Source organism: Triticum urartu, chromosome 3A (assembly GCF_056163025.1).
Source record: "Triticum urartu cultivar PI428250 chromosome 3A, HENAU_Tu73, whole genome shotgun sequence".
NCBI lineage: Eukaryota > Viridiplantae > Streptophyta > Magnoliopsida > Poales > Poaceae > Triticum > Triticum urartu.
Genome location: NC_141875.1, coordinates 101179547 through 101206859, shown reverse-complemented (window position 1 = coordinate 101206859; position 27313 = coordinate 101179547). Strand labels below are relative to the sequence as shown.

The 27313-nt window shown below is 48.9% G+C and overlaps 1 protein-coding gene and 1 long non-coding RNA gene across 11 annotated transcripts; one reads left to right on the top strand and one right to left on the bottom strand.

Moving 5' to 3' along the window:
- Window positions 1-76: 76 nt before the first annotated feature.
- On the bottom strand, window positions 77-26233 carry LOC125530450 (uncharacterized). 10 transcript variants are annotated; one of them, XR_015618300.1, is made up of 12 exons: window positions 25920-26233; window positions 24459-24661; window positions 23684-23942; window positions 22312-23299; window positions 18787-19595; window positions 18601-18699; window positions 18393-18528; window positions 16553-17516; window positions 14443-16455; window positions 11943-12049; window positions 10837-11384; window positions 9373-10765 (listed from the first exon to the last, which is right to left on the bottom strand). It is a non-coding gene; the product is annotated as an uncharacterized LOC125530450 (long non-coding RNA). The 10 variants fall into 10 exon arrangements; XR_015618299.1 differs by lacking the exon at window positions 22312-23299 and adding an exon at window positions 20886-20960 and having other exon boundaries at window positions 9385-10765; window positions 25920-26230; XR_015618303.1 differs by lacking the exon at window positions 22312-23299 and having other exon boundaries at window positions 9388-10765; window positions 16622-17516; window positions 25920-26229.
- On the top strand, window positions 14475-17906 carry BAS1 (Cytochrome P450 superfamily protein). The gene is made up of 5 exons (XM_087546529.1): window positions 14475-14754; window positions 15876-16099; window positions 16218-16465; window positions 16561-16951; window positions 17067-17906. Exons 1-5 carry the CDS (start codon window positions 14475-14477, stop codon window positions 17520-17522), a joined length of 1599 nt encoding a protein of 532 aa, XP_087402655.1. The 3' UTR covers window positions 17523-17906.
- Window positions 26234-27313: the final 1080 nt, after the last annotated feature.

Below are 27313 nucleotides of genomic sequence, written 5' to 3'. Positions count from 1 at the left end.
AAAGCAATGTCGCAAGTGAGGTAATCTTCACACAACCCATGTAATACATAAGGGAAAGAGATACATAGTTGGCTTACAATCGCCACTTCACACAATACATGAATAAAGCATTACATCATCCAGATACAATCAAGGTCCGACTACGGAACCAAAATAAAAGAAGACTACCCCAAAGGCTACACAGATCCCCGATCGTCCCGACTGGGCTCCAGTACTGATCAACTAGAACGAAACAACACAAAGGACAAGATCTTCATCGAGCTCCTCCTTGAGCTTGGTTGCGTCCCTTGTAGGGTTCAACGGCACCTGCAAACTGGTTTTGGAAGTATCTGTGAGTCACGGGGACTCAGCAATCTCACACCCTCACGATCAAGACTATTTAAGCTTATAGGTAAGGTAAAGGTATGAGGTGGATCTGCAGCAAGCGACTAGCATATTTGGTGGCTAACAACGCAAATGAGAGCGAGAAGAGAAGGCAAAAGCACGGTCGAACAACTATGATCAAGAAGTGATCCTAGAACAACCTACGTCAAGCATTACTCCAATACCGTGTTCACTTTCCGGACTCCACCGGAAAGAGACCATCACGGCTACACACGCGGTTGATGCATTTTAATTAAGATCAACTTCAGGTTTTCTACAACCGGACATTAACAAATTCCCATCTGCCCATAACCGCGGGCATGGCTTTCGAAAGTTCAAATCCCTGCAGGGGTGTCCCAACTTAGCCCATCACAAGCTCTCACGGTCAACGAAGGATATTCCTTCTCCCAAGACAATCCGATCAGACTCGGCATCCCGGTTACAAGACATCCTCGACAATGGTAAAACAAGTCCAGCAAGACCGCCCGATGCGCCGACATCCTGATGGGAGCTGCACATATCTCGTTCTCAGGGCAACACCAGATAAGCAATCCGTACAACTAAAACCAGCCCTCGAGTTTCCCCGAGGTGGCACTGCAAGGGGCTCTAGTTTGTACCAACACTTAGACAAGCACTGGCCCGAGGGGGTTAAAATAAGATGACCCTCGGGATGCGTGACTCCCAAGGGAAAAAGGCTAGGTGGCGAATGGTAAAACCAAGGTTGGGCCTTGCTAGAGGAGTTTTATTCAAAGCGAACTGTCAAGGGGTTCCCATTATGACCCAACCATGTAAGGAACGCAAAATCTGGGAACATAACACCGATATGACGGAAACTAGGGCGGCAAGAGTGGAACAAAACACCAGGCATAAGGCCGAGCCTTCCACCCTTTACCAAGTATATAGATGCATTAATTAAATAAGAGATATTGTGATATCCCAACAATAATATCCATGTTCCAAACACGGAACAAGCTCCAATCTTCACCTACAACTAACAACGCTATAAGAGGGGCTGAGCAAAGCGGTAACATAGCCAAATAATGGTTTGCTAGGACAAGGTGGGTTAGAGGCTTGGCTTAACAATATGGGAGGCATGATAAGCAAGTGGTAGGTATCGCAGCATAGGCATAGCAAAAGAGCGAGCATCTAGCAAGCAAAGATAGAAGTGATTTCGAGGGTATGGTCATCTTGTCTGAAATCCCGCAAGGAAGAAGAACGAGACCATGAAGAATACAAACGGACATAGTCGAACGGGTCCTCACAAGCGCGACGTTAACAGAACCAACCCGAAGAAGCAACACCGGAAAGAAGAACACACAACATAGTAAACAACCAACACACGAACATGGTATGATATGCGGTATGCGGTATGCGGTGCATATGCATGATTTGGAAAATAATGTTTGAACCTGGCCTCAACTTGGAAATCCAAGAGTGCCACTGGAAAGATGAGGTGATTTCGGTCGAAATCGATATAAAGATCACCGGAATCGGATGCACGGTTTGGAAATGGCAAGCAAAACAAATATGGCACCGGTCTGCGATAATCAGCAAGTAGCCATCTAAATGCATCAAGATAAATAAACTACTGCACTCAAACATGGCAACAAAATACATGGAAGGGATCCACTCATGATGCTTGACAAAAGATGAACACTGAGCTACGTCTAATTCACTCAATAACAGGTTCAAACAAGCATGGCAAAAGTGCAAAAGATAACAGGTTTCAGACTTCGTGAAATTAACAGGATAACAGGAATTTATCATCAGGAAGCAATGTTTAGAGCACGAAAACTACATGCTACAGGAACATATCATGGCAAAGCAAGGCATGGCATGAAGCTACTCAAAGCATACAACAAAAGTCCCTTAATGACCATGAGCCAAAAGGGATCAGAAAATACAATTGCAAGCATGTGAACATAGCAATTAACAAAAACAGATTCAGACTTAGTGAAAAACTGGAGCATGCAAAACAGTTAACGAGTAGGCATGTTTACAAGCTCGATGCACTCACTACAGAGCATGGCATGACAACCTAAGCATACACCCATCAAGAATACATGGCATAGAAGCTAGACGTGGCAAGAACAACAACATAGCATGCACGGATCAACAACAACACCCTCGGCAAAATTGCTAAACATGCTAACAATCTGTCAGGAACATATTATAACAAAAGTAGAGCTCGATTGAATCAAGCTAGGCTACTCCATAAATGCAAACAAAGACATGGATGGATAGATCACAACAATATTAACAAAACATCCTTACTGATCATCCTCAAAAGAGACACGGATCACTAGGAAACAACATGAACATATGACATAAAAATAATGATAGGGCAAGGACAGTGAAATTCTAAGTCCCTAAAATCAGCATCATCGAGTAAGCTACTTTGCATGCTTGTGCTAGTCACCACAAAGATCAAAAAAATACATGGCATACACCCCTATAAAGATGGCATGGCATATAACAGAACACATGCAGAGCTCAGGATCATAGCATGCACACATTAAACATGACAAAAATGACAAAAGGCCATTTGTTGAAACAGATCTGAAATATTCCTCACATAGCCCTCTTCCAACAGCATTTCGGGCATCAAGATGAGCTCAAATGAAAATGATGCATGCAATGAGATGAAATGATGTACTCGTCGAGACGAACATCTTGATATGCTACACGCACGAATCAGAGCTACGAATGCAGATTTATGGCATGATGAAGATTGCATAAAAATTAGGGTTCGGAGGGAAAAGTCAACCCCAAGATTTCGGATCTAAGATCTGGCACTGTAGCGGTTCGTCTCCTGAGGTGCTCCGGCGAGAGGACGCGGCTCCGGCGAGCAGGGGCTCGCTCCGGCGAGGGGGGAGCGAGGAGGAAGCCGGAGAGGAGCTCCGGTGGCCGGCGCGTGAAGGCGGTGGCCAGGCGGCGTGCCGCGACGGACGGCGTCGGCCGGCGAACTCGGGTGCCGAGACGAGCGACGGCGATGCGGAGCGACGAGCTCCGGCGAGCGGCGGTGCCGGCCGGCGAGAAGGCGGCAGCGGCGAACGGGGAGGCAAGGCGTGGCTCGCGGCGGCATCTCCCGGGCGGCGGCGCTCGATCCGGGCCGGGCGGGCCCCGCCTGGGCTCCGCGGGCCAGCGGCGGGCGCGGGAGGACAGAGAAGGAGGAGGCCGCTGAGGTGGTGGCGCGTGGTTGGAGGAGATCGGCGGCGGGGTGACGTGTCGGGCGCTGATTCGCCGAAGTGAGGTGGCCGGTGGACGCGTCCGGCGCGGACGGACATGTCCGGCGGCGCGGAGGGAGCGGTGCTAGGGTTTGCTCTGCGCGAGAAAATCGGAGGGAGACACATATATATAGGTAGAGGGAGTTAGGAGAGTCCAAATGAGGTGCGGTTTTCGACCACGCGGTCATGATCGAACGAACGAGATGAAGGAGGGGATTTAGGTGGGTTTTTGGCCACTTTGGAGGGGTGTTGGGCTGCAACACACACGAGGCCTTTTCGGTCCCTCGGTTAACCGTTGGAGTATCAAACAAAGTCCAAACGGCACGAAACTTGATAGGCGGTCTACCGGTAGTAAACCAAGGCCACATGGCAAGTCTCGGTCCAATCCAAAAATGTTTAACACCCCCACACGAAAAGAGGTAGAAAGGGACATCGTGTGACATAGGAGCGCCGGATTGCAAAACGGACAACGGGGTAAATGCTTGGATGCATGAGACGAACATGTATGCAAATGAAATACACATGATGACATGATATGACATGCATGACACGCAAGTAATGACAAGGCAACAACAGCGAATAACTGGAAGACACCTGGCACATAGGTCTCGGAGCGTTACAGAGACACAGTTGCATGACATTCTTTGGGCCGTCCATGAGGAAAAAAACTGTGGTAGAAGCGAGGGCGAGGAAAATATCAAGGAGTTCCCGGTTACGGTGGGTGGTCGGGGCCGAGCGATGCGCATTTCTCTCATACACGTATGCTGGTGGGTGCGAGGCGTTGGGCTCTAACTGAACCCGAGCAAGGCTTTCGGTTACTGAACTCGAGCAATTGCACTGCAGGCTACGCGTTACTGAACCCGAGCGATCGATCGATCCCTATCTGTTAACTGAACCCGATCGAGCGATTCCTTCGCTATTGCTGCTAATTGAAGCCGATCGAACCTGCTACCTTTTGATGAACAGTGAGCGTTGTTGGGGTTTGGATGAGCAGTTCCCGGTTGGGGTTGGATGAACAGGACCCCGTGGTACTAGAGGCCGTTGCCGCTGGATGAACAGGATTCCGTGGAGGGCTGGTTAAACAGGACCCCATGGAGAGGGCTGGTTGAACAGTAGCCGATGGAGGGCTGGTTGAACAGTAGCCGGTGAAGGGCTTGATGAACAGTAGCCGGTAGAGGGCTGGTTGAGCAGGACCCCATGGAGAGGGTTGGTTGAACAGTAGCCGGTGGAGGAGCGGTGGAGGCTGGATGAACAGGAGCCCGTGGATGAACAGTAGCTAGTGGAGGCAGGAGGGAGACGCCGTGGATGAACAGTCGCAGGTGGAGACTAGAGGAGATCGACGGTGGAGATGAACAGTAGCCCGTGGAGTCCCGTTTTGCGGTACGCCACACCCCTCCTGATGAATAGGATCCCCGTTTCGACCATAGCGCTCCAACACAAGTCCGTTTCCTCCGTTTTGCGATACGCCACACCCCTCCCGATCAACAGGACCCCGTTTCGACCGTAGGAGGTCCAAGAAAAGTCCGTTTTCTCTGTTTTACGGTACGCCAGACCCTTCCCAATGGACAGGATCCCGTTTCGACTGTCCGCGGTCGAACACAAGGCCGTTTTCATCCGTTTTGCAGTACGCCAGACCCCGTTCCGTCCAAGCCAATAGGCTCCCATTGAACACGACCCATTCCGACCCGGTCTGTTGCCTCCCGATGAACATGACACGTTCCGACCCAGTCACTTGACTCCCAGTGAACACGACGCTGTTTCCTCCGTTCCGACCCAGCCGGTTGGCTGTCAATGAACAGGACGCCGTCGCTGCCTCTCCATGTACATGAGCCCTAACCGTACGTATACGCGAGTAGGCGTTCGAGACCCCGCCCGTATGTACGTACATGGCCGTATTTATTTTCTTGCACCTTGGTTGTACGTACGTGTACACGATATTGTCGGGACCGCGTGACATGCTACGTGCGCGCCTCTACTACGACACATGCCCTTCCTTACTCGGCTACGGTTCATCGCTGCAGCGTGCACACAGACCGATCGACCAGTATGTGCGTATACGTTCGCAACCAAAATGACAATGCTACGTACGCTTCGACCAGATGGGTCCCGACTGTCAGGGAGAATAAAGAAGCACTTCCTTGCGTGCGAAGATATAGTTAATGGGTCGCAGCAGTCCGGGGGACGGTTTTTTTGCGAAATACCGGGCAGACATCCAAGAGCATGGCACCCGACCAGGGGACGCGATGACAAGAGACTGTCACACAACCCGACAGCCACTTGGTAGGAACGAAACAGTCCGACAGGATGCGACCGACACGCAGGTCAAGATGGGTGCTCGCACATAAACTGAACTACATCTTACATACCGAAGTTGAAGCATGTGTGGAGGCAATAAACCAAGCTCGATCTATTGACATCAGCCAAGTCATGGTGGAAATGGGTGTGTTGCTCCTCGCCTGGCATTAAGTCATCAAGCTCTGACCTATCACCGAATGGTGTGATGTTCTGAGAGATTAAAGCTTTTACTTCTTTGGATTTTAGCCCTTTTGATATTGCTCATTGCCCTTAGACATGTAATTAGGCCAAAAACACTTTATCGATGTTTGAGTCGAAGACGAAGCATGCACCGCAAGGCCCCAATCCTATGGCTGTTGCTCCTACCTTTGCCAGTGTTTCGTTGCCAGCGATTCTGCTCGGCATGTCGAGTAATGGAACAAAATGTCCAAGTTCAAAAAACAAAACAAAATAAAACAAAAAAATATTGGTCACCCTTAATGCCCTCTTCTCTTTCTCTTCCCCCCACCTACCCTGGTTGTGCCAGCCCTTCATTTGAGAACGTTGGCACGGCATACAAATCTACAATTTTTTGTAACTACAGCAAAAATATTTTTATAACAGGGCGACAAGTTTTTTTTTTGTTATAGAAAACGACAGGGGTAACAAAACGACGGCCTAATTATCCCTGAAAGCTAGGTGGGCCAGGCGATTCGGTTTGTCTTGCTCTCGTGGGCCGATAGGATAAAAAGAAGCTTCGCTTTAGCGCTGGCCAGCTGGGCCCTTGCCGGCAGCATGGCGCGGCCCTCGTCACGACGCACCCCGGCCCCCGCTACGCTGATCGACCAGCTCAGCTCGCGCCGCCGGGAAAACCGCATTCCGTTCTGGCTCGATCACCATTGGCAAACCAAGCAACAACTCCCTCTCGTCAGCGGGCTCGCCGGTCGCCGTCACGCACGGCCGGAGATTCCGGACTCGGTCGGCAGGCCGGCCAGTGCTCGACCCCCTGCCCGCGTACATTTGTCTGCGGTCGTCATAGATACTTGCCTTTATATCTTAAAATGAAGGTATATACGATTTGCCTCATACATTAATTAAGTTTAGAAATGGTTTTGCATAAAAAAAAATCATAATGACATTGGGAAACGTGGACCCTCAAACCTCCCGAATCCATCCGGACCGCTTGGTTCGGACCCCTCAAGTCATCCAACTGAGTCCCACATCCGTCTGTGGACTAGTCTAAACTTTTGGTTTCCCGCAAACCGGAAACAAATCATCAAATCAGGGTGGCTTTGCCGGAGTTCAGACACCGACACCCCAGCCCATCCAGAGGCAGAGCCCGCGCACTTGGAGCTAGCTGCAATGGTTTCGCGGCAAAATCACTCTTGTTCAACCCTCTCCTCTGCCATCCCGCCGCTCTCCACCTCAAGTTTTTTTTTGTTGCAACTGCCGCATGGAGAAACCTTACGAAAAGCTGCGGAGTTAGCGTTGGAGCATCCAACAAAGACGGCCGCCCGCAAGATCAACTTGGAGACACGGCAAGAAGGTCGCCGGCTCAGACATAAGGCAAAGGCGACACCGTTTAAGACGTAGAAGGCCGGTGGAGGTGGTGGTCGTGTAGGGGCGGACGTGGTGCCGGTGGCGGTTGTGGTGCCTGGCGGGGCCAGGGATGCAGGACGCCATCGTCGTGCCGTCTGTGCTGAAGCCGTCCTTGGCGGAGCAATATAGGCTCCCTAATTCTACCCCTCCCATCAACTCGGTAAGCATCACATGTTTTTCCGTGTCGTCAATGTGACACTGCTTTTCTCAAAGTCTACATTGTCACAACTTGCCTTGTCGCGGACGCCAGGCGTGAAGCAACCCGTTGCCCACATGCTGATAGTTAGTGTGCCTTAAGCGGGCGAGCCGGCGTAGATGACGTGGACAGGCGCTGTGTGATCGGGAGCTTTTGAATTGTAAATTGACTGAACCTGGATGGACATTTAGGTATTGCTTTGGATGACCGACTCCTGCATCAATGTTCACGGTTATTCCTCATCATTCTATGGACGGATACGGTGCCCGGTTTGTGAGTTATCGTTGAAAATGCCCTTACTCTTTTGACATGATTTGTCCCAAAAGTTTCACGACTATTGAAGTATGTGATGTCGCAACGCAGCACATACATTGACATATTGCCACCAAAGCTTGTTCTGTCAGCGCAAAAACATGCTATACATAGTACCAGTAGTACTACGTAGCTAGGCGAGTGACGTTCATTTTGCTCTACCTATATACTATTACTTATTTTCTTTCTCTCACGATTATTGCTTTTCTTTAGCTTCATGGAACATATGAATGCATTAAAAACCGATCATTTTGTCACGTCTTGTTCTTATCCCGTAACAGACAGGCACACACTCTTGCTGTTGCTGTTTGGCGGAGACATAGGCATATATGCCTGCCTCACCTAGCCAGCTCGATGATTGATGATCGATCAAGATCGAAGACTAATAATCTGCTCGCATCACCGCCAGATTGCCGTAATGATTGGGATGATGATAATGTGGATACGTGTGCGCTTCCTAGCTAATCAATCCGGCCTAGCTGCCCCCTCCTCGATCCTCTCGAGAAATATTTTCGATCCTCTCGAGAAATATTTTCGATCCATTCATCAACAATTAAAGTAGTAGTACATACAACATCAAAAGTGAAAAAAATAGAATTGTAGACCACCTAGCGACAACTAAAAACATTGGAATAAGCCAAATGTGCGCTACCGTCATCGCCCCTCTCTCATCGAACCCGTGCAAACCTTGTTGTAGTACACTCAGAAAGTCGTCATGTTAAGGCCCTATAGGACCAGTGCACTAGAACAGCAACCGCCGCTCATGAAGGGAAATGTATATCGGAAGGATCGAATATATAGACACACGAATACAGATGAACGAATACCGGATCCACGGAAGACAAACGCGGATCGAAACCCATAAGATCCGCTGGAGACAAATCTTCATACACCCTCTGACGATGCTAGAAGCACCGTCGGGACAGGGGCTAGGCGGGGAGAACTTATTCCATCATCAGAAAGCCGCTACCGCCTGATCTTCCTGAGCGGGACACAAATCCGAACATAACTTAAAGAAACATCTAAAGAGTCATCCCACCGACAAAAGCCGGGATTCACTGTGCCTCTATAGCGGGCCACAGGAAACGAGGCAGGCCGACAATAGCGCCGGCTAGAGGCAGGGGAAACCCTAACGCCTGGGTGCCCTTGGGTCGCGAACAAGGGGTAAGAGGCCGAGGCTCCTCAATCCTCTCTCATACACACATATTGACATCGTCGTTTTTTATGTAACATGATTTTCTGTTGTTGCATTATATGTGTTGGCTGTATGCGTCGTGTTATGCGGAAGCTAACTATTCGCTCAATGCGATTGTATCATTTGGATACGTCGACGAAATGAAAATATCCTATACAGTATTTTATATTAAGAAAAGGATCATCGACCAATGGAGCCACCATGTGTGATTCGACTCGTCTGAATTCGGCCACGCATGCATCACCTCACCTGTCAGGAATTTCCTTTCCTTTCCTCTCATCGACCGGTAGAGAAAGAGAGAGGGAAAGATAAAGAGAAAGAGGAGCTAGCAACATGACAAGAGCTACCAAAGCGCATGGCGAAAAGGTTTGCAATCGAGCTGAGAGAGATGCCGTTGGCTCGCTCGATGGGCTCCAAAAGAGAAGGGAATCGACGCAGATCGAGCGACGGGACGCATGCCGGTACGCGCGAGCAGTGCCAGGCGCATGCAGATCGATCGATTCTCCCGTCCGCCTCGATTTGAATTCATGATTTGGTTCTTGCGCGGTGGTGGTGGCCAGCGAATATACGTACGGCGCGTACGTGACGTATGCTCATGGCCGATCGTTATCATATGCCCGGCCGGCGGCCGTCAGGTCCGATCGACGGATCCCGCCGGCCCCCGTCGCCGTCCCGTACGTGCCATCCCATCCGTCAGATCGTGCGTCGTCGAGTCAAGCCATATGCTCCATGAGAACTCTGAGAAGCTTCTTCTTTCCCTCTCCTCCCAGCTCGGCGTGTCGGGTCGCTTGCTGGTGTTGCACCGTCGAGCTAGCGAGCAGGCATCGACCGATCGCTCTCGCCACTCGCTCCTCGATATCTAATGGTGGTGGTGGCGGTGGCGGTGCCCAAGATGTTCTCTAGCTCGCTCCTTTCCTTTTCTTTTCTGTCTCGATTGGTTCTGGCATGCATGCCCCATCGCCTTTCTTCTTTCAATCAACAAGGGCCAGTCATGTCTAGCTATAATTTCCAATTGGACGAGACATTCACCACTGCTCATTTTTTGGTCTTGTTTTCAATATATATGCGTCATTAGTTACTCCCTCCGATCCAAATCACTTATCGCTTAATGGATGTATCTATTAGATGCGTCTGAGCGACAGGGAGTACATGTATTCATGTCAGCATAATCAAGATACATGCATTGTTCCGTCTTGTTGCGCTCTGTCCACTGTGGATGAAAGCCCAGAATCACGCACATAAATATTGTTGTTGTTGTGCTGCGGTGTAGCTTGGATCCATGCATGCACCCTAACCACCAAATAGTTCCCTTCACTAGTCAGTCATCGGCGTTGTTGCTCCTCCGATGGATACACGCTCATCACCCACTGATTAATCACTCGACCGGTTCTCGAGCAAGCAGAGACCCGAAGATTGGAAATGATTGGCTCCTGACTGACGGCGATCTGTCCATTTATTACAGTTGGCTTCAGCTAGCGCTGCACCCTCTCGCAAAACACATGGATCATGCGATGATAGCAGATCGACCACCCGATCACGTTTCAGACATACTAGCAGATGGCACCATCACACGTATACACAGTGCTTGAACAGTCGCCCCTGGAGAGAGATGGATCGAAATGACAAGATGAAAATGTATGCACACTAGCTACTTGGAGCCATGTACTTACCTCACTGTCACTGTGTATATGTGTGTGATGAGATGGATGGATTGATGGATATGCATCATCCCATGATTCCACACGTTTTACCCGATCTGGCAGCCGGGGTGTGGCCGAGCTCAGCCGGTGCGTGATTGCTCAGCGGGGGAAGCATCAGGGAAACGGACATGGGTAGATATAACCTGGACCTGACCCTGCTCCTCCAATTGCATGTCAAGTCTTTTCCCTCCCTCCCTCCCTCACTCTCATCTCCGTCCATCCATGATCCATCCTTGGCCACCACCACCGTCACGCATCGCAGCAACAGCGCCGCGCACTGCCTGCATGCATGGCGCCTCTCCTCCGGCCGTCCGCTGCTTGCTAGCTGCAGTCACTGTAGGAGCTAAGCTTTGCTTCTCACATCACGCACACAGCACCCAGAAGAAAACTTTGGCACGTTCTCGGGGGCACACCGCTCGACGCAAACAGTGCCGAGATAGCCAGAGATCTTGTTCATCGGTCAGGCCAGCGTTTTGATACCTCAGGTAGCTAGCTAGAGAAAGACTTCCGTCAGACACCTGCAGGTTTTCAGGCACACCCACACCAGGACTCAGATCGATGGGGCAAAAAGCGACTCTACTATTCGGCTGTCATATAATGTGCATATGTGAAGATGTAATTCATACGATATCCTTGTGCAGCGATGCTATGCATGGATGCATGAACGTACATGCATATGCGTATACACACATGCATGTGCCGTGGCATGGCTATAGTGGCAGTGCTAATCATCCGCAGCTCCAGTTTTAGCAGCTCAACAGAAACGAGCCAAGCGGGAGCAGGTGGCGAGCAACACATCAGGTGAGCAGTGGGGGATCGAGGCTAATACAAGCTAGCTCTGGTGGTGGTGTACAACCAACCATGCATGCCACTTGTGCATTATTGTGCAAAGTCATGTCACTGGTACTGGGGGCTCTTACAAGTTTTAGCCTTTTATTTAGGCAACATGTACATGGTATATGACACTGCCACACTACACATCCCCCTTTTCCCCTTCAATCATGCTAAGTGATCAATGGAGAAAGAAAGGAAACAAATCATGAATGCGTTCCATTCACATTCATACATGTACGTACCTTCAATGCGGACGGACGCACGCACCAAATGTTGCAAACCAGCACATCTGATGTGATCTCTCTAGCAGCTCCAAACATAATGGTGTTACTGGTTGATGCATGCCAGCCTGCAGGATTAGATTCCATCAAGTCAACTTTGGCATGGGTTTACACAATTAGCAAGTACAAGTAACAGTTGCGGCTTCATTATTTGCTGCCTTGCCCTGCATTGATCCATGCAAGCATGCATGATGGGGTTAAGTAGTGTAGTTCCAATTTCCAAACCGAGAGGCGCCTGTTACATTTGATCGAGCTTGATAAAATATTTTTGGAGGAAGGAGTTAGGAACCATATAGATAGCTGTTGTTGTTGGTGTGTAGTACGCTAGAATAGAACAAAGGTGCAATTAATACGAGTGAGTGTTCTTCAAAAGAAAAGGCACTGGCAGATAAGGCTCCCCTGCAAATCCGGGAGCTTGATGTGAAACAAACAAAACCGGCCACAAAGGTATGCAACAATTCACTGGGAAGGAGGAATGAATACTGCCTGGAGTTTGTTAGAGACACTGAAGAAGGGATCTGAAGAAATGGAGTTTGTTTGTTGTACAATACTTCCCTTTTTTCTTGAATGGTTTGTTGTATACAAAATACTGCTGCAACTAGATAATGCCACATGCGTTGTTGGGGAAATTTCTACCAACGAACTTACCAAAAAATAAAATTATAATATATAAATATAGGCTTGAATGTGGTAGAAAGTGGAAAGTTGAATGGTTGCATTAGGGCTTGATGATATGAATCACGTGCATGTGGTAGAAAATGGAAAGCTGATTTTTTAAGGGAAAAATGAAAAGCTGATTGATTGCATGCATTTGATGATGCGTATTACTTGCATGTGTATTTAAACGGAAAGTGATATTATGGGACATATGTCATAAGGTGAATATATTGTGTGTTAAGTTAAACAAGATAGTGAAGATAAACTTCTTAAGTATATACTGCAGATCAAAGATTTCCCTACACTGCAGAGCCTGTCAATCTAACCTCAGTTTACTCCTAATAATAGCCAGCGGTGTGATTTAGTTCAGCTCAACCACACACAAAAAACAGAGCAAAGGCTAAGTACGTGTAAACTAGACATGCACTAATAATTCGGCTATAGGAACAGAGCCCATCAGCCCTAACGGTGTATGATTGATTGATTATACATAGCCAGCACTTTTTCAGCACTCTATCACCCTTTTCTCTACTATACACATATATAATAAACAAACAATTAAAGAAACACTAGACTTGATGCATCTCCAATCGCCCTTGTCTCTTCTGAGGTTAGGCTTAGGAGGAGCCCACAGGCCACAAAGCCCCCTGTATTTCTTTCTTTCGTTTGCCCCCTTGCATCCATGATGATCCATCCCCCAAAAGGTAGAACCGCGGGCGATACAGCAAAATGCAGCCGCGCATAACCCTCAAGAGATCTCATCAATCTCATCGGGGTGATGACTGATGAGATGAGATGAGATGAAGCCCCACCCAGGTAGCCAGCCCCTCAAAAGCTACATGCAGGAGCCATTGCCGCTGTGAAAGGAGAGAAAAGGCGCCCCGCATCGCGCACATAACAACCTGACTGACACGCCACACAGCCCGGCACAGTGCGGAGCAGAGCACAGCAGAGCGCAAGGATAATTACACACACAGAGAGAGATACTAGTAGCAACATGAATGAGTGAGCGCTACTCATACTACTCCTACTACTACTACATTAGATGTCAGTACGTGTAAGGACGGACGGCACGGCAGCATGTCCATCAGAGATTCAGAGGGGAGGGGAGGGTGCTGAGAACAGAGCAGAATCCTCTCTGTAGCACGCTGCGGCTGGTGCTGCGCGCACCACACTGGCAAGGCTTTGCAGCGGAGCGGTGAAAATGGAACAGTGTTGGCACGTTATCACAGGGCGCCAGGAGAGAGAGAGAGGCTGAGGCTCGAGGGAGAGAGGCTGGAGAGAGAAAGGTCGAGAGAGAGAAGGGGGGAGGCCAAAACGAAAGAGAACAAAGTTGCCAATTTGGGTTGACCCCGCCATTAATCCCCGCGACGGCGGCTCCAACGGCGCCGGCCCTGCTCGCTCCACATCACATCCTCCTCTCTCTCTCTCGCTCTCGCTCTCGGCCAGCTTTTACCGTTGTGCCCCCTCCCTTGCTCCCCTCTATCTAGATTAAATGAAACGAAACCGATGGATGGATCCATCCGACGCTTTCAGCGACGATACTAATCCTACTACTACTACACACATGCTGGTCCAGAGCCCGGCTCCCCTATATAAATCCACCCCCGTTTTCTCTCCTCTCCTCTCACCTCACCACGCACACCGCGTCTCCGCCCCTGCCACCTCACGCGCCCTCCTCCTCTGTTCCTCTCTCCTCTGCTTCTAGTTGTTTCTTCTTCTCTGAGGACGGACGACACAGCACAGCTCAACGAGTGAGTGAGTGAGTGAGTAAGGCGAGAGGAGGGGGGATATACATACATACATAGATAGAATTGAGCGGTGCTGTTGGCGCGGATGATGGGCTGGTGGTGGATCGCGGCGGCGGCGGCGGCGGCGCTGGCGTACGTGGCGGCCAAGCTGATGGAGGTGCTGTGGTGGCGGCCGCGGCGCGTGGAGGAGCACTTCGCGCGGCAGGGGATCAGGGGCCCGCCCTACCGCTTCTTCATCGGGTGCGTCCGGGAGATGGTGGCGCTCATGGTGGCCGCCTCCGCCAAGCCAATGCCGCCACCCTACCGCTCCCACAACGTCCTCCCCCGCGTCCTCGCCTTCTACCACCACTGGAAGAAAATCTACGGTAAACACATCCATACATACGTCCCCAGCCATTTCCATGGCCTTGCTTGCTTCTTCGTCTTCCTCGGCACACTCTGCTTCTTCGCTTGCTTGATTGCTTGATCTCCCAACGACAAACTCTTTTTCTTCTTTCTTTTTCCTCCCTCTTTTAATCTGATGAATGAAGAGAACAAGGAAAGAAAACAGAATTCAGAACGAAAATCAAGGGAATGGGATCGGTGGCGAGCAGAACAGAGCTTAGAGAGAAGAGCGGCGGGCAGGCAGGCAGGCAGCGGCAACAACTTGCAGCAGCTGTTGTCGAGCGAGCGCGTCTTGTTCCCGAAATGCCGCCTTGGAGTGACATGCATTAAGTGGCATGTCGAGCGCCTGGGCTTGGCTTGTCGGAGTGGTTTGCCGTAGTTGTCTCTCGTTATCGCTGTCCCCCGGCTGCAGCCCGGTTAGGTGGCCACGGGTCTATTCCCTGCTTGCCGCCCCCTCGGACATGAGCGAGCCTACACATTTCCTTTTCTGCTCCCCCCTCGCTTCCCCGGACGGCCGGCCACCGTCCGTCGGCCCATCCGTCGCCATTCCCATTTACTCCCGCATGGCCTTGCGCAACGCCATCCACATCCACTGCTGTGCCACCCCGTCGCAGTCCCTCACCAGTTCTTCCACCACCTGCCACTGCTCCATCCTCTGCTTGCTTATAGTAGTACTAGTCGTTCTTCAGACTATAACTCATCTTGCTTGGGTCACAGTTTTGCAGCTTAGTCGTCGTAGAAACTGATTGCCACCTTGCTGTATGTATGTATTTGTGCCTGCGTTTTTCTACTTACATGTATGTACCCATGCCATGCCATGCCATGCCAGCGTCTTGTCCTGGTGCCTTGTGCGTTCATGCCGCATTGGCATTTTTGCAGCTTAATTAGCGGTACCAGTAACCTTGCTGTATGTATTTATGTCTGTATTTTTGTGCCCATGTCGTGTCATGCCATGCCATGCCAGCGTCTTCTCCCGCTGCGCTGCCTGGTCTGGTGGATGCTGATGTGGCGGAACATGGCCTCCCTCGTCAATCATTGATCCCCTTGTTTGCTTGCCTGCTTGTCGCTCACGGCCACTTAATTTTGCTGCTGCTGCTCACAGGCTCCACGTTCCTCATATGGTTCGGCCCGACGCCGCGGCTCGCCGTCGCCGACCCCGACCTCATCCGGGAGATCCTCCTCTCGCGCGCCGAGCACTTCGACCGCTACGAGTCGCACCCCATGGTGCGGCAGCTCGAGGGGGAGGGGCTCGTCAGCCTGCGCGGCGAGAAGTGGGCGCACCACCGCAGGGTGCTCGCGCCCACCTTCCACATGGAGAACCTCAAGGTCGGTCGCTCGGTCCCCTCCTTTACCAAATTGGCTCTGCTGCCCTTGCCTCCTTTGGCATTATGGCGGTGATGCGATCGGGTTGTGGTTGGTGCTGACGTGCATGGCGACGCCGCAGATGCTGCTGCCGTTCATCGGGAAGACGGTGGTGGACATGGCGGAGAAGTGGGTCACCATGGCCGACCCCGCGTCCGGCGAGGTCGAGATCGACGTGTCCGAGTGGTTCCAGATCGTGACAGAGGACGCCATCACGCGCACGGCCTTCGGCCGGAGCTACGAGGACGGCAAGGCAGTCTTCAAGCTGCAGACGCAGCTCATGGCCTTCGCCTCCGAGGCATTCCGCAAGGTCTTCATCCCTGGATACAGGTACTTGATTAACCATAATTACTGTGCTTAACAGAGTGCTCACTGATTTTTAAGTAATGCATAGTAACATAACTTGTGTGTGCTTACGCATCCAGGTTCTTGCCGACCAAGAAGAACACGAGCTCGTGGAAACTGGACAAGGAGATCAGGAAGAACCTGGTGACGCTCATCGGCCGGCGGCAGGAGGCTACCGACGACGAGAGGCTCCAAGGGTGCGCCAAGGACCTCCTCGGCCTCATGATCAACGCCAGCAGCAACGGCGGCAGGAGAGGGCAGCCGGTCAGCCCCATCACTGTGAACGACATCGTGGAGGAGTGCAAGACGTTCTTCTTCGCCGGCAAGCAGACGACGTCCAACCTCCTGACATGGACCACCGTGGTGCTCGCCATGCACCCGGAGTGGCAGGAGCGTGCCCGGCATGAGGTCCTCGAAGTCTGCGGCGCGCACGACATCCCCTGCCGCGAGCAGCTCGCCAAGCTCAAGACTGTAAGCAACGTGTTCCCTGGCACCCTGACACGCACATTTCCACCATCATTTCAAACCAGCCTCCTCCCAGAAAGTAGTGCGTGACCTGACCGCGTGCTGCCGATTCCCCTGACAGCTCGGCATGATCCTGAACGAGACGCTGCGGCTGTACCCTCCGGCGGTGGCGACGGTGCGGCGGGCCAAGTCCGACGTGGTGCTCGGCGGCTATCACATCCCGCGCGACACAGAGCTGCTGATCCCCATCATGGCCGTGCACCACGACGCGCGGCTGTGGGGGCCGGACGCGACCCAGTTCAACCCGGCGCGGTTCGCGGACGGCGTGGCGCGGGCGGCCAAGCACCCGACGGCCTTCATACCCTTCGGGCTGGGCGCGCGGATGTGCATCGGCCAGAACCTGGCGCTCCTGGAGGCCAAGCTCACGGTGGCCATCATCCTCCAGCGGTTCGAGTTCCGGCTGTCGCCCAAGTACGTCCACGCGCCGACGGTCCTGATGCTCCTCCACCCGCAGTACGGCGCGCCCGTGATCTTCCGATCCCGCCCATCATCCCAGACGCCAGATCATCGCCTGTGAAAAGATGATGAATTCACTAACAACATTGTCAGTGCGAATTGTGACTGGCAGAATGACAGGCCGAAATGACCATGTGCTGCTCATGGTGTGTGCTGCTTTGCTTTGTCATATCCAGGGCAGAGATCACTGGAGCAAAGCTCTGCTGCCACCAAGAGAATGACTACAAGAACCACCCCCCTGTACTGTACTGCACTAACATATAATGCCTGCCAGCAGCTTAGAGATTAGTAGAGAGGTAGTAACAGTGTAGAAGGCTTGAGCTTGAGCTGGTGTCTCCCAAGTTTTTCTGTCTTTTTCGGGTTGATGATGGTTTCTTCCTCGGTGGATGGATGGGGTTTGGTGTGTATGGATGGAAGATTGCAAATTGTACACATGTCATGTTCCTTTTGTTCTTTGGCAAGGGCGAGGGGATAAACGGAGAGGCAAAAAGAGTACGAGAGGAAAGGCAGGTACGAGAGATGCATGCATGATGCAAAGATTGTGGCGCCACAGTGCCGCTCTGATTACTTTCTCTGTCATTCTTGTGGTCCTTCTCCCGCGATGCAGAGTAGAAGCCATTAAAGGAAGAGATGGGCACCGCTGGGTGCGGGCCATTTAAGAGTGCCTTGCCAAGGGAACAAATGGTGTGCCACAGTTGGAGCAAGCACGGCAGCCAAGATAGCAGCAGCAGCAGCAGCATCAAGCAGCAGATAGACGAAGGGTAGAAGATAGATTTGATCATAACATAGGCATAGCAATGGTGGTGTGCGCCTGCTCTGCTCTGCTCAGCGTCGCTGCATCATCAGCAGCTCCATTGCTAACACCTCCTCTGTAAACAACGCAGCACACATGGACATGTACCGTACGGCGCCGGGGCAAGCTGTCACTCACCACTGGCAAGGGCGGGCGGGCGATCGCGGGCCGACCGAGGACCAGGACTGTAGCGGCCGATAAAGGCGCTGCCTGCCGCACCGGACCTGGTGGAGGGGCCTGCGAACTGTTCATCTCCTCTGTCAGACTGCGCTGGCTGCAACATTGTTTGCATCACACAAGAGGGTGCATGGAAATGGGGTGGGATGAGATGAGATGAGATGGCCACCTGCCCTGCTTGCCGCTGCCGCTGCTGGAGTGGATTGGACTCCAGTGCTTGTGCTTGTGGGGGGAGTACTTGGGACAGCCAAGGCGAGGCTCTTGGGATCTGCAAAATGATTCAAATTTAGTTTTGGATCTGGATCACTACAGCTCAGACCAGATTCATTTCATGGAGCACAAGAAACCTGCTCACCTGCTGCTTACCGGTTTCCATGGCGAGATTATTAATAAACAAACGCATGCTTCCAATATGATGATACAGGCACACTTGTCCTTGTGCACAGGGAATGTTTTTGCCTTGCAGCCGCAGCAGAATTCTACATAGTAGTATATTGCTCACTCTCAAGTCCCAGTTCCTGGACTCATGCTGCTTAACTGTGTTGTGTTGCAAACAATCTGGGGCACAAGCTCAGCTAGTGCCCTACAGCGGCCGCCTAAGGGGTAAAAGAAACCATAAAGTACCTACCATATGCCTCAAAACTCCCAATCATTGATCTGCAGAAAAAGAAAAAGGGGCACCCACTGCTCAGTGTGCATTGCATTGCACAGCAGGATTTACTTATACCCAAATTGACTGTTGCTGTTGCTGCTGCTGCTGCTGCATCATCTCACAAGCTCCACAGACAGGAGGTACTCCCATAATGCCCGGTACGTGTAGGCTTGCCAGCATCAAAGTTTCAAGTGCACAGCTCCTTTTTACCTCTTTTGTGAAAAAAGGCAAAGGCATTGACAGGGCAGCCAGCCACCACTTCACTGGCCAGGTGGAGCACAGGCTCTTCTCCCCACCTGAGGGACGGACGGACGGACGGACGGACCTGCCTCCATCAAACGCCTTTCTCTTCTTCCCAAAGCCAAGCTCGATTGGGCAAAAGGAAAAAACTCATGCCTGCACAACATCCAACCCCTCAGCTGCACATTTTCCCCCGCAGATGTTTGTTTGTCATCTTCCTTTTAAGGCCTTAGCGTCATTTGGGAAACACTCGCTTTTCCTTCCAAGAAATGCTGAAAATCACAAATGGGGAAATCAATCTCAGAGACGATTCACCTCTTGCTAACTTTACTAGTAGTGCTTTTAACACGAGCATTTATTTTCAGTTCATTATTATAATTGACAGTTAACATGCTACAACTTTCAACCATCGCTTTAGTGTCGAGTAGAAAATACAGCTGCCTGACGGCAGAAAACATAATTGACAGTTAACATGCTACAACTTTCAACCGTCGCTTTAGTGTCGTGCACCTGTAATTTACTATGGAAATTGGACCAGGGAAGGGGAATATGGTGATGTTATGGGCAAGAAAGCTCTAATCTTAGAGATCTCCGAAGGGGGCCACAGCCTTGTTCCTCTTGAGGGGGGGCTCTAGTTATGTAGCTCCCATGTGTTTCTGGTCCCCATAAGGGAAGGCATGTGCCAGAGAGCATCCTTCCTTGCCCTTAATTAATCGTAGTGAGATGGCACTTCCTCCCTATCCTAACAATGTGCCCTAAAACAAATGAGGCAATTGGGCATGCCAAAAGAGCATGTGACCCCAACGCACCGCATAATTACCTTTATGATTAAACAAACACATAGTGGCTTCAACACTGTTAAATCTTCATAAGAGTAGGTTTAGGGTTAACTATCGCTTAACAGTTAACACAGAATTGGTCATAGGGTTCTCCACTAATCTCTAGCTGGCATGCGAAGCGCGCTTTATTATCAAAATCCGGGGGGCTAGAAACACCTTTACCATCACAATGGCATCCTAAAAAGGCGCGGCACGTAAACTATTGAACAGTTTATGACAAGTTTCCGGGAGGAAGGCATGTTTAGCCTCACTAGGAGGGCTAGGGCCGTTGTGCAGCATGGTTCAAAACATCGAACTGAAATGGGACCGCAGTGGCACTTGTAAATGTGTTTCTATTTGGTGCATAATCGCCACATGCTGCAAAAGTATGTAGCAGCACACAAGATTAGATTTCTGCATGCAATGATCATAGCAGGCTACCTTTCTTTTTCGAACTCATCATTCATGTGACTGAAGCATATAAAGATAGGGACTTTGCAATAGCAAATGATAAGGGCAACAGGGTTTGAACTCTAGGATAACTGAATGCATGCTGCAGGATCATATGAGTGCGAAAATGATTATTTTGAGCAGAAACATAAGGGGCGAGGTCCGTGAAGAAGGCGGGATGGGATAGATGGATGTCTTGATACCAAGGAATCGTTCTTGTCCTCTATCACTAGTCTTTTTAGTTTGTTAATTTGTGCAAACCTGCTCCCCTCCTAGGGGCAATGCACATCTCACCAGTAATCTTCTCCTCTCTGCTGCCAGTCAACCAAATGCATCTTCCGGAACCTTTCTTTCCATGCACCAACCAATCTAAAAGATTCAAAAATGATCATTCACTCTTGGTGAGCTTTCCAAAAAAAATCTTCAGTCTCAAAAGGAGATCACAGGATCATTAATCTAGGTTAACTCAACTGTAGCTAGCTTATACTATATTGAGATTGCCAGCTAAAGCCAAGTAGCTAAAATACAGTGCCCTCCATATGATGAAAGCAGGTGGCATTCTCATATGACATTCTCATACGAGCTGATCCCAAAATGACTCAAGGATTTAAGTTTTGTCCTAAGCAGGAAAATATCTATGGAAATCTACATATTTTTTAAAATCTATGCGCATAAAGTGCATTTTTGTCTATGCACATAATTAAATATGGCATTTGTATTATGCAATAAAATGTAACCTGACCCAAATGACCACGAGAGAGAACATATCTCTGAGTTCCCCCATTAGTACTAAAATGGCATCTCTTTGCCTTTTTAAGTCAGACCAACCTAAATATAAATGGAGACCGTACAAAATATTCATGTGAAACAGTTGGTTCTCGGGCAATAATGGAGTATCTCTTGTCCATCCACCCGGTGCAGCACCGGCCACACATCTATTATAAAGATCGTTATGTACTTGCCTAATGTGAAACAACATACATTATATGAGCTAGCACTGGATCAGATGTGCATGTCAATTCACCAACACAGAAATACTTTAAATTTCAACAATCAATACAAAGTGCAAACGAGGAGCAATTCTCGAATTTAACTCCAAAATATACTCCCATTAGAAAATATTCCCTCAGTCCGGAATTGACTGTAGCTGAAATGGGTGAACACTCATTTCAGTGACAGTTAATTCCGGACAGAGGTAGTAGATTGCTGCCTAGAAATTTCTGACATTAGCTTTGGAAGTTTTGTAGCATATATTTTGTAAGTTCAACTTATTTATCAGTTTTAAGAAGAAAACAACCGTTTTATAAGATTAGAAGACAGTACAGCACGTTTGATTCTTTACGAGATGTGAGTAGACCTCATTAGCACGTTGTCGGGCGCTAGCTGCGTTAACTTAAGGTGCTGTTGTCATTTTCCTGCGGCACCTACAGGCTGTAGCTATCCAGCAGAAAACTGATCAGGGCAAGTGGAAATTAAAAAGATGAAAAGGTTGTAAATCCAGAAAATAATAACGACCAAAAGAAGCAGCAAGGCCTCAAGTTAAACTGAACCGGTATGGGAATATTACGGAGCACGTGCTAGGCAACGGAAGAAAACTAATGTAATGGTTCACCATTGTACCCCATGGAAATATTATTCTACCATCAAATAGACTCAAATTGGGAGGGAAAGAGCATCAAACAAGCGACAAAGAATACATAAAAGTTCTCTACAGCCGTACCTTCCGGCACAGGCCAAATGACAGGATCAAGAGGGTCTAGCATCACATGCGAGAGCAGGTCCGCCAAAAAGCTTCCCGTCAGTTAACAAACTGTATCGTGCCCGACAGCCGTCCGACCAACGACTGCACAGCTGTGATCAGGGTGTGGAACACCGTATTAACCCCAAGCTCTCTCCTAATTCCGATACCACCACAGAAAACAAATCAAGCTCACGCCAACCAAACCTTCCCTCAACTATCTAAAGATATGATGAGCTCGACATGCTTGGAGTGTACACTCTTCCATGGATTCCAGCTCATAGACTTACCGAGGGAGACCTCGAAGACCCAAATCTACTTAGTTTTTACTGGCATTACAACCCCCCAGTAAATCCCCTAAGATCTATGGTCCTTCAGATAATCTAATCCCTCATCACGTAGACCGTTTGGTTTTTGTTTTGTTTGAGTGCCTTGGGGCACTACGTACCAAACTCTTGTGGCCCTTAGCACCCTTGAATTATGCCATTATGTCGGAGAGTAGTAGACAGCAGCAGCGCGCCAAGCTGCGTCCTGATGATTGGAGTCCTTCCAGCTTTCACTGCCTCATAGCAAGGAAGTATCTTCTCTCTCGTCTTGTTAGTAATGGGAAAAATGGAAATCAATGTTCTTGCTATCGGAAAAGGTTAGCTCGACGCCTCCAACCACTGGCATACACTGTTCCAGGATCAAAGCAAGGCCGGTACAAGTTTTTCATTGCCCAAATTTCTAGTGGGTCTTGGCTCTTGTCCTTAGATTGGTCCAGCCTGGATTGAGCAGATATAGGAACAAATATCTGATCTGGATACTCCTCTTTTAAAAAGGAGAAAAACTAACCATCGGCATTATACATCTTTCCTCCACCGTGCAGATGTCTGTTCAATTGATATAGTGCTCATGATCCCTTGTTGGCATGATCATCATCTATGCATGAATAGTAACAGTCTCCTTGTTCAACTAACTCATCCCAAAGCTAACATTTGAAAACATGTGACAATTAACATACTGAATTTGTTACAACACCATGACATTGTCATTACAGGTTCATTGATCTAGTCATCACAGTACTTTTCTACTGCTTGCTTGCTAGGTTTGTTTTAGACTGCCCATTTGCTAAGTTTCTAAGCATAGCTCATGTCCAGCATACATAACTGTCTGGTTCAGTTCTTAACGGCATGAATAGATGCTCAAAAATCATCATGGAATACAATTTCTAGGTAAATAGTCATAGTTTTGCTGTAACCAGCATAAATCGTTTTGCATATCGTTAGGAAAGCAACTAAAATTATATTTAAGAAATTAATGCATGCAACAGACTACATGAAAACATACCAACATGGGGATACGTGATTCTGACCTGTCGTGTCAGATGCCAAGAGCAGGCACCATGAATCGATGATCATGCCATTCGTCCAAGAATCCATGGCATCACATGTGCATCACGTGACTGTGCTCTTCTGATAATACCCAAATGTATAACAGGGATTGGTGGACTGGTACGGCAGACCAAATAAAAAGCATCATCAAACAAATTACTGCCCCACTTATTTCGAATCCTCCTTATAATGGATGTTCCACCAACCTAAGGGCATTGTCGTCTTGAAATTATATCTCACCTGAACAGGGAGGGATAAGAATAGCTAAGAACTAGATTGTGCTATCTGCATGCTTTTTTTACAGGAGGAACAAACAGGCCATTTGAAGAGGGAGGATGGTTCGGATATACACAGAAAGTAAATGAGCAAGACTATACTCTCTGCAGGCATTTTGGTGAATAGTTGAATGGAACAAACAAGACATTTGAATAGAAAGAACTGTGCAGGCATACACGAAGTAAATGAAGTAGTTACATCTTTGATACCAATTCATGAATTGCGATGCTGCCTGCCTCAGGAATATAACTAATAAATTGCAGCAATGATGTCCGAGCAGGTAAACACAAGAACAGTAAGATATTTATTAATGAATGTCTCTTGAGCAGTAACTGCGCAGCTGAGAGAGATAGAGAGGTGGGGGTAGGGAAAGGTCCATATGAATATGATCACTGTACGCACAGTTGATGAAAACATATTCAGGCCCATACTAGCCCATCAGTGTATAGAGATATTGAATGCAGAAGCAGGAATATTTACCACATCATGACTGCCAACACCAGGCATTGAGCTGCTCTCATGACCCATCTGGGTACCTTCTCAGAGTAACTGTTCTGCGTTCCACTTGCTGACATGTACTGTATAGACAATGTCATGGCTTTGGCTGCAGCATTGCAGACATCCAGTTTTGGCCAACGCCATCTCACTGTAAAAATATCTTTCTCTAACCTCCCTGTATTTTCCTGAAGTTGCAAAATAAAATTCAAGAGAGTCAGAAACTGGTCGAGTGCTATACCAACTTCAACCATCACAAGATTCATCCTAACGCAGGCATGCAACACAGTCAGAGACAATGTCAGGTGAAATGTGCCATCTGAAAATGAGTCGGTAACATTTCCACAGTTCAATAAAAGTTTATATTTGCTAGATAACTTAAATATTCACTTTGTCAATATCAGAATATAGTACCTTTGGATCCAATTACCAAGAAAACCAATGTACTGCTCTTAACAGTGGACTCTTTCAGTTGCTTACATAACTGCTATGGAATGTTTCATAAGCTGATGCAAACTAACCATGACAGGTGTTAGTACAAAGGGTCAGCATCACACTGGTAAACCACTAGTAATACACAGCCCATGAAGTCATCTATATGAACTACTTCAGAGTGGTTTAATCACTAAGCACCTGAGGCTTAACAATTGTAAAAGGTTAGAATCATCTCTTCCTGTTCTTTCTCCCCGGTTTCCACTCCCTATAAACCATTTGCATTCCCTACACTCCCTAATCTTTTCCCACCTGATTTCGGTCAATCTGACAGACACAGTTCTTCCTTAGTTGTGCAATGTCAGCACCGAATCCAGCCCTCGTTACTGATATTCAACCAATGGCATTTAGTGATTTAGATGTGTGTGGCATATCCAAGGGTGACATGTTTATTTATGTAACCCAGATTAAAATATCCCCTGATGTTACAATTTGATAATCCTTCGCAGGGAACAAACGCGGGACCGTCGAATTTGAATAATCAGTCGGATCTCTCTTGCCGGTGCATGTTTTCACTAAATTAAAAGGGAGGAGGCCGCAGCTTCGAGGATAAGGGGAGCTTCTCGACAATAATAACGAGATTGGGCTGAATGTTCTACGAATTTCTCAAATCGGAAACCACAAATCGACGGTCCTACCGTACACATTCCTCAACCGCCGCATGCAGCGCAATCGAATCATTCGTTCAATCCAGCACGAATTCGGCCCTAATTTCCGCAAAAACTAAAACGCGCCTTTCACCCTCGATCGGCGCATCTCGGCTCCTACGGCAGCGGCGGGCACAAGGGATCGATCGATGGGAGGAGCCCTAGGGCGATCGGGCGTGGGCGCGCGCCGCCCCCAGCGCGCAGTGCATACATAATGCGGAGGGAATCCGGGAAGATCCAAGCGGGTGGAGACAAGTACGGAGTGGGGAAGGAACAAAAATCCAGGCGGGGAGGAGGGGGCGAGTACCATCTCCTCGGATCATGGATCTTGTCGCGGCCCACTTCCCGTTGTCGCCTTCCGCCCTGCCCGGATCGCCCCGCCGTACGCCCCTCTCTCCTCCCAATCATTCGCGTCGCCGTCGTCGCCGTCGTCGTCTCGTGGCGTGGCCGCTGGCCGCGGCCGCCTCCGTGGTGTTGTTTTCGCCATGTTTTTTTCTTTTTTTGAATGAATGGAGGCTGGGTCATTGCGAGGGTGGACACCTGCGTGCCGCCGGGCCCGGCCGGTTTCGACGGGGTATCGGGCGCCGCTTGTTCGGTGCCAACTGTCACGGCCTCTTCTTTGGACAAGAAAACACTTGTACTTCCTCCGTTTTAAGTTACTCGTTACAGAACTGGATGTATCTATAATTAAAATATATCTAGATACATTCATTTCTATGACGAGTAATTCGGAACGGAGGGAGTATTTGTGCTAAGAAACACTTGTACCGTCGTCGCAAACCCTGGTAAACAGAAAAGGACATGTTTAAAATTGATAGCGCAGATGATTTCAGGCAAAGTATCTAGTTTTTACCTGAATGCTATAGATCTCATGTAGATTTTTGAGCAATCCGAGCGAAAGGCCCCCAAAGCACGTCAGATCTTGTGCATCAGTTTTAAAGCGTTTGCTCCCATGTACCCTCACTGAGCGAGCTACGAGCTAACGATAAAAATGTTTCGCTCGGGATGACAATCTAAGCGAACACATTGGGGATGACAACTTTAGTTCTTTTAGAACATGGCAATTTTTAGCTTTTCCCACTTGATGTAGCATGACAATTCTTTCCAGACAGCATGACAATTCTGAGCATGGCAGGTTTTAATTTAGAATATGACAAGAAGAAAACCGTAAAAAAAACAAAGAACCCTAAGAAAACCAATGTAAACTTGTGAGAAAACTGATAAAAAAACAAAGAAAAAAAATCAAGAGCAGCTATCCTATTGGACCGGCCCAGAAGCCGCCGCACTACTATAGATGAGACGTATTACTTCTCCGTATAGTCTTCCCGAAATCACTAATCGAGTAGTAATCCTTGCAAAGATCACTTCCATCTTCTCAGATTGTAATAAGTGGCGTGCTGCATGTGCGTTACTTATCGCAACATGAGAGTTTTTTTTCTTTTTTCGTATATCCGTTTATTCAAAATGTTTTTATCTTTTAAACCGTGCGTTCAAATATCAAACCATTTTCACGGTTGGATTCCTCGCGTCGAGATTTTTAAAACTAGATCCCAAGTCGATAGGTTTTGATAAACTTTTTTTCACAAAAAAAACCTGACAAAAAAAACGAACCGGGTGCACGATTTTTTTCCTTCCCGAAAAAGGCACGGTCGTGCCTCTTGCGAAAAGCACAACCTTGCCTCTCGCAGAAGCAAGACCGTA